We start from the raw sequence: 13,218 nt of genomic DNA on the forward strand, positions 1-13,218 counted from the left end.
TCTACGTCATGTCACCGGCTAATAACTAGAAAAACGGAAAATAGAAATTGCCGGTGCTAAAAAACGCGACTGTATTTAGATGGGATAAAAAGTACCACTCATGATAGAGTACCACAAAAAGATATCGATTGTTAGGAAGTCTGATGGTGCCGCCAAACCATCAGTAAAACATGGACATACACATGTCACGTTAGTTTCATGCTTTTTTTTTCGTCCGCCCTGACACGTGGACCGAACTATATCTCGGCTCGCATCCTAATCGATAGCACGAAATAAATTGGATTCAGTGTCCGTCATGGGGCATGTCAACGGGATCAACGCCTAACGTGGAGCTTAAGCGCATTTTCGCCTACTCGTTCACGTGTCCCGTTTTCTTTGAATGACGTTATGCTGGCGGATTACTTGGATCGAGTTCGAATAGTCCGCATCGTATCACGGTGAAAGCAAAACAATAAACAATCGAAGATGAAAGGAATTTAACCGTCATTTGAGCTATGAAATTATTCATAAAATAAACCCAACTTGCATGGTATAATTCGATTCATTTTTTTCCTTTACTTCTCTTATCCTTTTGATCCATCAAAACAGCTGCAGCGGTTGTGATAGTCTATTCCCATCGCTGATGCTGCTGGAGCACCACAAGGAGGAGTTCGAACACTGGAGCGATTTCGAGGACGATGGCCGGCTACCGTGCTGCCGGCGGAATCGGCGCGACGAAGACTACACCGATACCGAGACGGGTACTAGCGATGCCGAGAGCGAGGACCTGGAACGGTTGCTGTAAAGCAAGGGTGTCTGTTGGGGTTTTTTTCATCTGCTTTTTTTTTGTTTTTTCTATTGGATATTGCTGGGGGTTTGAAGGAATTGATTGGAATAATCATCATGGGAGGGAATTTATAATAGTATTCCATGCCGCATAGCGGTGCTGAAAGGTGAAATGTGCTTAGGATTTTGCAAGGGTGCTTGTGAGCTTGAAGAAGACAGTAATGATGATTTAATTGAACAGATGGCAAAAAGTACATATTAAGGAATCGGAAATTTTACATTTCAGTATTCTACCAAATACAACAATATCAGTTCACCGTGTATACAATACTCTCTATATCAAACTCTAACTACATATCAGTTTCACTATACTCTATTTTCAACTTATTTCGTTCATCCAAACTATTTAAACTGAAGTTTTTCTTGCAGGAAAATCATAGACATAACACTCTTTTCTCCATCGCTCGATTTTTACTAGCCTTACGACCGCCGGTAAACAATCTTAGTGAGCGTTGCGACGTGCGTACAACGGAACTGTCACTTCGGATCAAGGTTTGTGTATGTAATCGGGTGAGGCCATGAAGTTGCACAGAAACGCCAACAGAGAATGAATTCCATGTGTTATGTCTGTGGCAAAATATCAAACAACATGATCAAAGAAAGTTAATATCCAAAATGCAATAAAACGAGGACCCAAGCATACAAGTAATTAAATTTTGTAGTGGATTTTAGAGTGATCACTAAAACGAAACAGTATTATAAGAAAACAATAGCAGCGTCTGAGTGTATTAATAGAACTGTGCACGAAAGTGCGTACCAAAGCCAACTATGAAAATAATAAATGTAAATTAAAACAAGTGTTTTGTAATGTGGTATGTAGGACGAAGGACGAAAGTAGTCAAAAGCTTTAAGCTGTTGATGTAGGTATAGGGAATGCATAGAAGAAAATCAAAAAATTAGCTTAACTATCATGGCACATTATTCTCGATAGGAGAGAAACATTAGAAACCCCTCATCACAACTCCGATTATCATTCTGTGTGCTTTCTATGAACTAAGATAACTAGACACATTACAACACTAGAATCAGTCGAAGATTCAAAACTTCGATTTGATGGCCAGACTGGGTTGGTTTGGGTCTTTTTTAAGCTGTGAATTTTTTAGTTTATTTCTATGTACTACAAAAGAATGTAATCGAAAATTAGAATCATTAGAGTGACGCGCTGAACTAATGTCTCGAGTGACAGGATAGGACTATCATTGCAGTGAGTCACGAACAATAATCAAAATGAAGCATTTGAAAATTAATCCATTCCCGGCGTGTGATGCCGTATGGCATCACCAGACGTGATTTGTGCAATTTTAGCGTAATAGCTTGCTTGAACATTTACGAGCTGGTTCTTATGAATAGAAAAGATCTGTTTTGTAATGTATAACAATTCGTTCAGCTATCATGTCGCTTATCAACGAATTAGATTCGCTAATTCGAACGACTCAAAAACTGACCGACGGTTATAGTAGTAGTCTAAAATGAAGCTGTTCACGTCTCTAACGTTTGTCTGATTGATTGTCATAGTCAATTTTGGAATGAGAGATTTTTGCATTTAGATGCTTTCTAGTTCGACAATGGTCCAACTAGCGGAGATCCAACTAAAAGGCAGTCCTGTTAGAAAACGATTCACGAATATGGTCTAATCCACTTGTGGTTGTGTTAGTACAAAATTGAGCAAATAATTCTTTTATTTGGATTTTAACGTAAGTGTTAATACCTTATTTAAGACTTTTTGGTGGTATCCAACGGGGAAAACAGACCGAAATAGTGAGTGAAGTAAAAGTAAACATATGGAAAAAATATTTTCCCCCAGAGACAGGATTCGAACCTGCAACCTTTGAGAATCCGGCCCAATCTTGGAGCAGAAAAGTTTGTTCAACAAACGTCCTACGCGGATCCACTTTGTTGTAGGGTTTTGACTAGAGATGCACCGAATATTCGGTCGACCGAATATTCGGGCCGAATACCAGCCGATTTTGATTTATGCCGAATATACGGTACGCCGAATAATAAAAACCGACTTTCGGTCGAATATGATAAGTAATGGTCTAATATTCATGAAATATTTAAAAGAAACAAAATAAAAGAAAATACATATATACAAAATACTAGAGATGCACCGAATATTCGGTCGACCGAATATTCGGGCCAAATACCAGCCGATTTAAATTTAAGCCGAATATACGGTACGCCGAATAATTAAACATTAAATATTCGGTATTCGGCTGAAAGCCGAATAGTACTACAGCGCAAATTCGTTAGTTGGGTGTTCGCTAGTTGGGCTGTTCGTTAGTTGGGTGCTCGTTAGTGGGGGCATGCCCCACCTAAAAGACACTCTTATGTCAAAACTGAAAGTCAAAAACTGATTGACGTTTGAATGTCATTGATTTCAAGGGGTTCATTGGCTGATTTCTGTGGCGATCCAGAAAAAATCATACTTTGAAATTCAATGGAATTTTATTTTTTGAATTCATATTTCGGAATGACTTTAGTGAAATAAATGTGTTAAATATTTCGCTTCTTCCATTCAACATCAATTAGTTTGAGCTAGTAACAACGTAGTATGTTTGTGCTTTATCGGCTTTTTCCCGTATCCATTTCCTATTTATGTGAAGAAATTTATCAAAAAATAATTGATGGCAAAAAGAACACTAATGACATACTTTGTCACAAAAAAACAACTTTAAACTGGAAGGAAACAGTCAACTTTTGTGAATTGTAAAATATTTCTGTTTATTTTTTATGAAAGAAAACAAAAAATCAGCGTTTCCCTTGGGTAATTTTTGTCAGCTGTCAGTTGCCCCAATTAAAGGATACGATTCGCTAGTTGGGGCGCAGTCGTGACCCAACTAACGAATTTGCGCTGTATTCGGTGCATCTCTAGTTTTGACATCTTACACGCAACGCAAACTAAAATAGAAAAAAAAATTAAATAGATCATATGTGCCGCTGCGGTTGTGTGTTGTCTCGCTTTGCAGGCAGGGCACGATCACTATCGTCAAAGCGATAATCATGTGTTCTTTCTAATACGTCATCATATTCCACGGATAGTATAAGAGTTTGTGCACTGGGCCAGAGTCTCAAAGGCGGCAGGTTCGTATCTTGCCTTTGCGGGGAGATTTTTTTCACATAATTGCTTTCACTTCACTCACCATTTCGATCTGTTTTCCCCGTTAGATAGGGTGACCATATGAGACAAGTCAAAAACCAGGACACTCGAAAGGGTACTGCTTCCCCCCGCTACCTCTCAATCGACATTGCCTTTTCCGCATGTTTTCGGCAGGTTAAAAGTTCTGGGGTCTGGTAGGCAGAGCTTCGTCAGTAAAAAAGTTCTGGGAGTCTGGGAGGAAGAGCTCTGCCAGAAAGTCTTTCGTCGGAATTCGATCACCAAGACAACAAAGGCAGTTCTTGCTACACCACCATCAGCAAACGTTTCATGCTGAGATGGTCCGTGCAGGACCGACGAGTTTCAGTCAGTTGGAAAGTTAATGAATGAGGGAGGCGCTGAATCTGAATTTTGGTTTCGGTAAATACAAGCAGAAACTGATTTTGAAATTTTGCAGCACTGGTTTGAGCGCGACATTCCATACTCCCTATGATGTAGGATGCTAGACTCGGCGGTTAGTCGCTATTCAGCGTCCAAGCGTGACGGCATGTTAATAGTCCATTAGCTATTTCATTTATTTGGTACGCCTCAATGCATTACCTGAGCCGTGGATCTTTTAATATTATCAATGTGTAAATAAAAATAAATATATCGAATTTTATTGTATATCCATCGGATCTTGTGTACGCGATTTGTTACTTTGAGTAAAGATCTTATTTTTTGTTGAAGATCTATTTATTTCATTGCCTCTTGTTGCTTGTGGATCATTTAGTCCGCTTTCTCTCGGATTATCGTTTTCGTTCATGCTATACTCGCTGTTAATGTTGTATGGGTTTTCACGATTACCTGGTTTGAATTGTTATTGACTTTATTATCGGTGGTGCTATCAGTTGATTGGAAATTAGTAGGCGCATCACAATGATCGGACACGCTGTGCGTAGGTTCTCTTGTTCCAGTATTCGTTGGTGCCTGAGCTGCAACTCCGGTGCTTTCTGGTTTAGTTGATGTTGATAAAGGGCTGTGTGATGCTTGCAGTTGATATTGCTTCGTTAGAGGTTTGTGTGCATGGTTTCTTGAAGTGTGTCTTCTTGTGTAACAACGTAGGGCACGCAGGGGTCTGTCCTTCATGCGTGCACAGCGTGATTTGACATTTGTTCCCGCGTTTTGCTTTGAATTGAAAGTTCAGATATGAAGGAATAGGTTCCGACACTCGCATTCTCACGAAACAAACACCGTTGGAAATATCTAGAAAAAATTTCTCCAGGTTTCAACCTTAAAGGATTCCATCTTACGTATTCCGACATGATGGTTGCAATAAATTTATTAATAGTACCCAGGTGTAGATCGTGCAGACGCATATCAATCTTATCATTGTCAATATAAACGGGTATCTTGGTCCTAACATTATCATGCTCAACGACATATTGCATGTTGTCTTCCATAGCGTAACTTTCCGCTATGGTCAAATTTTAAACGTTAACAGTAACGAGTGTGGTGTATGACGACGACTTCCGTTAGTCTAAACTGCATTTGCAAATTTGCTGCTGAGTTTCAAACATCTTGAAATGAATGATCGATATCGCACCGATGGAAGTAACGTTGCTTTATTGTTCAAACTGTCTTGGGATGAATTTTATTATTCGATTTCTTTGCTTGTTTATAGTACTGGCACGGTTCATATAGACAGCAGTCTGTAGGTAGAAACGTTCGTTTCATTCACTGCACTGTTAACAAGCAGAGCGACTGATTAGGTACTGGTATCGACCCCGTAGTAATTCCATGATCCCCAGCTCGAGAGAGCGCTAAATAAAATTTTCCACGATAGTTGATATTTTTCTTTTTATGAAACGAATTTCCAGTAACACGAAAAAAGCCACTAGCAAGAGGATTCAAGTAGCACCCAAACGCCGATGTGTCTTTTCAGAGGTACCAAAGAGAATTCTTCGGGTCCCGGATTGAAAGGCGATTTAAGCCGAGAAGAAGCGCTGGTAAACATTGTTTCATCGATATTGACGACGCACTCTTGAGAGATTAAAAAAACATCAGAAAGTAAAATTGGGAGATTTGACTTATTAAGTTTTGTTTGTCGCATTCCGATAGAGGATGAGTATAAGTTGCAGTTATGGTTGCGGTCGGTTGTAACTGCGATCTGGAGCATAGTGAAAAGCGAAGACTGATTAAATAGAAATATATTAGGCTTACAGGAGAAAAACCAGGACAAATCAAGCATTTTCCTCGACTTCCCAGGACACCAGGACAGTCAATGTAAAACCAGGACATGTCCTGGGAAACCAGGACGTATGGTCACCCTACCGTTAGATATCACCAAAAAGTCATAAAATTGAGGTTGTCATTTGGAATTCATGAAAAATGAGGTTAAATTTATTAGAACATCGCAAGCATACACTCTTATTTCGCATGCGTAAATGTCCATACTCGTTGCAGCTTAATTCATAGGCGTAAAATAACTCCATATTTGCCACAGAGAACAGATTTTCAGTTTCAAGCACAAAAATATAAAATACTTGTGTAACATTTGAGTGAAACTTTGTCAAAAAAAACGAAGAATAAAACAATTTTATATTACATAAATCGATGGATCTCATTCTTTTGAGTCTATGTTTCAAACTGTTTGATGACGAGTTTTAATTTATTTCCTGTGGAAATTAACGGCTCTGAATCTCTAAAAAAACTCTGGCTATCTCAATCGCTTGTTTAAAACAATTCCTCTGTCACTTCAATGTGCAGCTGTTGGATCGTTCTTGACCCAGATAACAGACATTTAGGCTAGAACAAAATTTTCTTTAAAACCTGTGTAAAATTTCAATTGATAAACATTCCTAGTTCGAATCCTATCTTGGAACAAATTTCATCCAGCACATCTGCTCATTTTTGTAGTAGTTCTGTGTGTAGAATTTACGTGTTGATCTTTGTGGATTCAACAATGGAGACGACCCGTACCGATACATTGTCCCACTAGTATAATCCAATCAAGCTTTACAAACGTGTTACTCTTGTAAACAAAAGAATGTAGTGAACCCGTTAGCAGACACACATACGCGCCTTCTTTCAACTAAGGCTGAACTGACACAAATACCCTAAAGTAGTCATGATGATGTGTTGGACCATCTTCTCTTCTTAGATGTTGTTTCTAAAGATTCTAAACAGTGGTCCACATCAAATTGCATCACGGAAAATTACCTAATGGACCGATCCCTTTCAAACTTTCAGACAATTAAATATAACCCATTAGTAAGATTTTGACATATTTTGTTTCATCCAGTTTCAATACTATAACCGTACGCTCGCACCTTACAAAACCGGAAACCCATTTTTTCTTCATATCTTCCTCAGATTTGACCTCCTTGGGATACTTACGTAGTGCCTGCTTCATAATTACCCACTACTTTTCGATCGGCCTTTGTTCCGGTGCGCTGGAGGGGGATTTTCATTTCCTTGACTACGAAAGCGACCCCTTTGGTGATACGACACTTCAGGACATTTGAATAGCGGCACGAAGCTAGATCCAGTCAGAAGATCGTAGGGCTCTCGTGTTGCTTCAATAGAGGAAACAAACGCTTCTGAAGACACTCCTTGAGGTAAATCTCTCCGTTTACAGTCCCAGTAGTCAAGAACGGCGCACTCCGTTTACCACATGAGCAGATCGCTTGCCAAATCATGTATTTATTGACAAACTTCTGCTTCCTTACTTCCTCCGGTACATCAAACTTGTGCTGGGCGGTGAAGAACAGTAGCCCCGCAAGCTGCCCGAAGTCCGCCTTGACGTAAGTCTCATCATCCATGATAGCACCATGAAGCTTCGTCAACATCGGGGTGTACAGTTTTCGGACCCGTAACTTTGCCTCCGTTTTTGTGCCGTTCATCACGATTTGGAGCCTTCTGCACTTTTTACGTATGTAGTCCCTCCCGGTCGTTAGCCCTCAGAACGAAAGACTTGGACAGATTTAACTTTTTGGTCACATCCCTGACCGAAACACTTGGAATCCGCTTAAACGCTTTCACTACATGCTTATGATCCCAATCACTAAAGAACTCCCATTCTGACCGCATATCTCCTTGCGTTCGAACGTTTAATTGCACACAATTCTGAATTGTTTTCCGATGTCCCGAGGAGAGAATTTAGAATTTTCCCAGTGCTTCGTGTGACGCCATTTTTCCAATTTTCGGAAAACTGACGGCGATAAAAATACAGTGTAAATAATACACTCTAAACTACTTCTACCAAAATTTTTAAGAGAAGCACCCAATGAGTTATTTTTCACAGCGTTTTTTTCCGTGATGCAATTTAATGTGGTCATGTCCTGTAAATTTAAGTTCATAATTAGATATTCATTCAGTCTAATTTTCGAAAAGTATAAAACTATTTTCCCTTGATAACAGCCAAAAGGTTAATTATGATATCAACTCTGGATTGATCAAAATATTTATTCCTCAGAAATGGAATAAGTTGTAAAGTTAACGTTTAGACAAAGCAAAAAATATGAAAAATCGAGGATTTGAGATTGGAAAAGAACCCGTAAATTACCAATTACACAAATACTTTTTCGATCGCTGTTTAAGAGATTTGTAAGAAGAAACCGAATTACATAATAGACGCCCTATCAAGAATATAAAGAATGATGTAATAGCAAAGTTCATGAGTAGATGAAATATATTGTATATTCTGTAAAACGTGTTTCCTTTTTAAGTTGTATTTTTAAAATATTATTTTATACTGTTTGGATAGAGAAACAGCAGCGCCAACGGTAGCGACACGTCAATATTAAAATATAGTACTCGGAGACACCGCATAAAACATATTCATTTCGTGGTCGCATTACCTGCTTGCGGCGAATCTTAGACCTGTACCTGTCCTTCAGTCCAATTCCACAATACCTATGGATACGTCACTGAGTCGGTGGCCTTCCTTAAGTAGGCATTACATCATCATTTTCTACCCTATCCCAAGTATCGGTGAAGATGATCGTGGCCGGAAATAATAATTCTTCCTGACACTTACTATTGTGACTTAGACTCAGTTCCTCTTCATTTGCATTGCATCATCTCACTCTTCTGGGATGATCACAAGGTTTACCGTGCGGATTGAAGCGATACATACAGCAATCATGGTTCCGGTGGAGGATCTGTGATCGATGTTTCCCGGCCACTTGCCTCCTGTGAATTTTGAGTGGATTGTTCATCAATCTATGAGGATGTTTGGAGTCTCGGAAGATTCCATAGTGTTCTTCCCAGGTAGAATCGCTTTCCTACTCACTTCTGTCTCCGTTATGAATCCTTTACGGTTAGTCGATGAAGCGAAAGCTCCTTTGTACTTAACTTCTCTCGACTTCTCACCTATGCACTTCATTACTGTTCTTGAGGCGGTAAACTGTCTCGAAAACTGTCGGTGACGTCTTTTCGTTCACGTTGTTCGTCACTACTTTTATACGATGGTCGCCTTTTGCACTCGACGCATATAAAACGGATTCCACCACCGCCGTCGCATGATGAATAGCGAGTTCAGCACTTTCTTTTCGCAGCAAGTGGAGAAATGGAGCATAAATAAACCCTAACATTTATTCCCAAACACGCAATAACAATTATCAAACCTAACTTTTCCTATTTCCTATAAAATCGTTCACAAAAATAATCTAATCCAACTAACGGAACATTGGCGAGTATAACTCTCGCGTGTTTTTCGAGAAGGGCCAATAAGCATGCTGTCAAAATTCACTTTGAGAAAATTCCAGACAATCCGCCCAGATAAGCTCAGCTGGAAATGAACCGGAATTCTGGTTGGTTCCAGTTCGTATTCCTGTGACACAACCGATTCTAGTTAGAATCGTAACGGGGCGTAATTCGCCAAGAATAAATGTTAACATTTTATGAAAGAGAAAAATTTTCTCTTTCGTCGTCTGTTGCTGTGATTTATAATCGGCGATTAATGGTTTGTCCAGAATTTACTCTCAAAGTGAATTTTGACAGCATACCCTTTTCAAAAAACACGCCATAATTTTTCCATAACATTGTACACTACGACGATTGTGAACAATATTTGGGTATTTTTCTACCCAATACAAAATTGTTACCCTGCCGAGTTACACCCATTATCCTCGACAAATAATCCTGCCAGTCGCTTATTTCTAAACGGAACCATGAATTAAATTCAGTAAGTACGATTCCCAACCATCAATCTCATTTTCCTTGCCCTCTTGAATGGAATTGCTCAGCCTGTGTGTTCTGAGAAGTTTCCAGCGATTGTTCTTTTGAATAACTAAATCATGCCGCTTTAGAAATAACAATTTCTACCATTGGCACCATACAATATAAAGAAGCAATAGCTGTGGATCGTCGTAATTTTCGCAAAACTGATCTCGTAACACTGCGCCACTCCCTGTTGCTGATCGACTGGAGTGTACTACATAATCAAGTGGATGTAAATGCTGCCATTCACTTTTAAAACCGGTTACTGTTTGACTATGTTGAAACAACCGTGCCAAAATGTCAAACTCTTCGTGCCAAAGCTGTACGCGTGTACACAAATCGACGATGTTCTACTCTCAAGCCCCTCCCCGCAACAGCAAGTAATGAGTACCGCAATTACAATATACGAAGGTTATGTCAACCTTGTAAGTAGAGATTTGCCCACTACTCGGGTTCTTGTTTGCCCGGCAGACCCTTCTTATCAGGGCGGCCTAGGTGCCTCTACCGGAATTTCGGATTTTCGTAACACTACAAACTAATAGAACACAAATAAATAAATTTAATTTTACCGTGTTTTATTCCCGCTACTCTCTCAACCGCTGCTGCTGCTGGTGATCTGCTACTGCTGGCGGAAAGGCGGGCGGTTTCTTCCGACCGGCCGGGACTCCGACGGCCGTGTTCTCCCGCAGGTATCGCAGCGGTCCTTTACAATTAGCCAGGGAGGTGAGCAAGGCTCTTTTGTTGGAACCTCCCTAGCGACGAGGCGATTAATCGCCGGGTCCACTCACTCCCCGTGAATGGCCCAGGTAGATACCGCAGTAAACTACCTCAGGTGGATCCGTTGTCCTACCTGCTTCGCCCTCCTTTGCGATTAACTGTGGAGGAGAGCTATGCTCGTTCGGCTGATCCTCCACAGTGAGGGCGGCGTGGTGTCACTGGGTCCTTGGTAATTAGCCGGGGAAGCGAGTGGCTCCTTTGCGTTTAGCTTCTGATATCCGGCGATCCAACACCACAAAACACTATGGTAACCGAACCACGACCGACACTTTTCGACGGGATTACTTGCCGTCGCACGCGCGCTGAAACGTTTTCTAGTGGCGGAAAACTCCTGAGAAAAAAAAAACTTCTAAACGGACGTCTGTTCTACGCCGTGGTTCGTCACTTTCTCCCCATATTACGATGGCCGCCTTCCTCACGACACGAAAAAAACAAACACCAACACCAAAAGAACCGTACCGCCGCATATCTGTCATCGCTATGTGTAGCATATCCAGCACACTTATTGCAGCAAGAGGAGAGCGGTGGCCTATCTAAGCCCTATGTTTCTTGTATACAAAAATAAAACAAAAATTACTACACCTATCTGATTACACAAAACCGTTCACAAACGCGAAACTATATAAAAATTTACAAACTAAATGTGAATGGCATCGAACAGCGGTGAGCATAACTTTAACGTAAACAATACACTCTACGGAGTGTAAACGCAAAATTAGGTATATTTCCACCCAGTGCTAAATTGATACCCTGACGGGTTACAACCTCATCCCACAACATTTACGACGCTTTCGGCTAAGATAGTTTACAAAAACGAAGTAGCGCCAAAATGATTGTCAGTTACTTTTCGAATCTTCACGATTAATGCGCCATCTGCTATCGAGTTCGAAAACGTGATGTTGCTCTTCCTCAAACCAAATCATAAGGGCAATGAAATTTATGCCAACATTACTTTATTAACAGCACGACTTCACACACTCGTGTGAAGTCGTGCTGTTCTTCTCGTCTTTCCAGACCTTACTGCTTTCTGGTTAATTCCTATCCTCACTCCCTCCTCAACTTCTACAATCCTGCTTCAGTTCACTCTCTGTTTCCTATTATTCCTCTTCAGTCGCTGCTTCCTACTTCCTCACTGTTAATGATTCCAAAGATGAAGCGTACATTCGATCTGAACTTTCCGGCCGCATAATGCCGAAACACGAACATTCGATGATGGTCACGACGAACGCTTGGCTGCATGAATTTCGCATGTGTCTCACAGAGATAAATGTGCCACTTGCCGGCGATGAACGATCCCCCTCCAACCAGCTGCTCGATCCCAAAGGGCCGCCGTTGTTCGGGTACGCGGCTCGTAACCGTACTTCACCGGCGATATGCTCCCCGCCGATCATTTCGATCTCAGCGGACAGGCACTGCCCGTATGATTGGCCAACTTGTTTCTCGGAAGCAGAACGCAGCAACGACGTGACGGCCAATCCGCGTTCGCCGATGAACGGAATAAAGAAAAAACGCCCCTTATTTTCGAGACGCTTTGTCAAGTTGATGATTGTCACAGGATTACAGGTTTCAAGCCTTCTTGCAGATTCTTTTTCAATCGTCCGTCGGCAACTGTTTCGTGGTACGGTTAGGTTTCCGTTCTACTAGATCTGTTTCCACCGAACTTCTTCGTGAAACGGATTTCCCCCAAATATTTCTGCAGACCGACCGGGACGATGATATGTCGTTCGATACACTTTTCGTCGATGCGAATTCCGCATTCTAGGATCCTGTCACGCGCACACCGCTTCGTTTTAGTGACATCCAAATCACCAACCGTAGATTCTAGCGAGGAGGATTATTGCTTTGGAAACGAACACACAAAACCCCGATGAAGCGGTGGATATGAATGCACAATTTAAGAACACGCGGTTCTGAGATGGGCAATCCGGAAAACTAAATCGTCCTATAGAACATTGCATGTAAATGTATAACCTCACATTTCTGACAGTTCAGAGAACTTGCTTACATTGTTTTTGTTTCAACCCAGTACAAGAAACTTGGTTCGTACTGCTGTTCGCAGTTAGCCGTAAAGGATCCAAATCACCCACCGCTCTCGCTGTAGAGGATAAGCCTAACGTGTCTTGCTCTCCTCTACAACTAATCACCAAGCAGCGGGAAGCAAGTAGAACAATGACTTCGCCTCGAAAAAACACCGTGGTGTCTTCCGTGATTCCTTGTGGGGAGCCGCAGACGTTAGCTGCAAATCGACGCTCAGTGTACGGTGCAGCGAGGAGAATTTCATCATTGACAAACTTCGTACAATTCCCACATTTCTG

The 13,218-nt window shown here is 41.0% G+C and overlaps 1 protein-coding gene across 1 annotated transcript in view; it reads left to right on the plus strand.

The window, feature by feature from the left end:
* The window catches only part of LOC131683906 (uncharacterized), a 155,321-nt gene extending 146,707 nt beyond the window's left edge, over window positions 1–8,614 (plus strand). Inside the window, exon 4 of the mRNA XM_058966312.1 lies at window positions 589–8,614. Coding sequence (XP_058822295.1) covers window positions 589–784 — 196 coding nt within the window. The 3' untranslated portion in view covers window positions 785–8,614. The remainder of the gene's footprint in view (window positions 1–588) is intronic.
* Window positions 8,615–13,218: the final 4,604 nt, after the last annotated feature.

Source organism: Topomyia yanbarensis, chromosome 1 (assembly GCF_030247195.1).
Source record: "Topomyia yanbarensis strain Yona2022 chromosome 1, ASM3024719v1, whole genome shotgun sequence".
Taxonomy (NCBI): domain Eukaryota; kingdom Metazoa; phylum Arthropoda; class Insecta; order Diptera; family Culicidae; genus Topomyia; species Topomyia yanbarensis.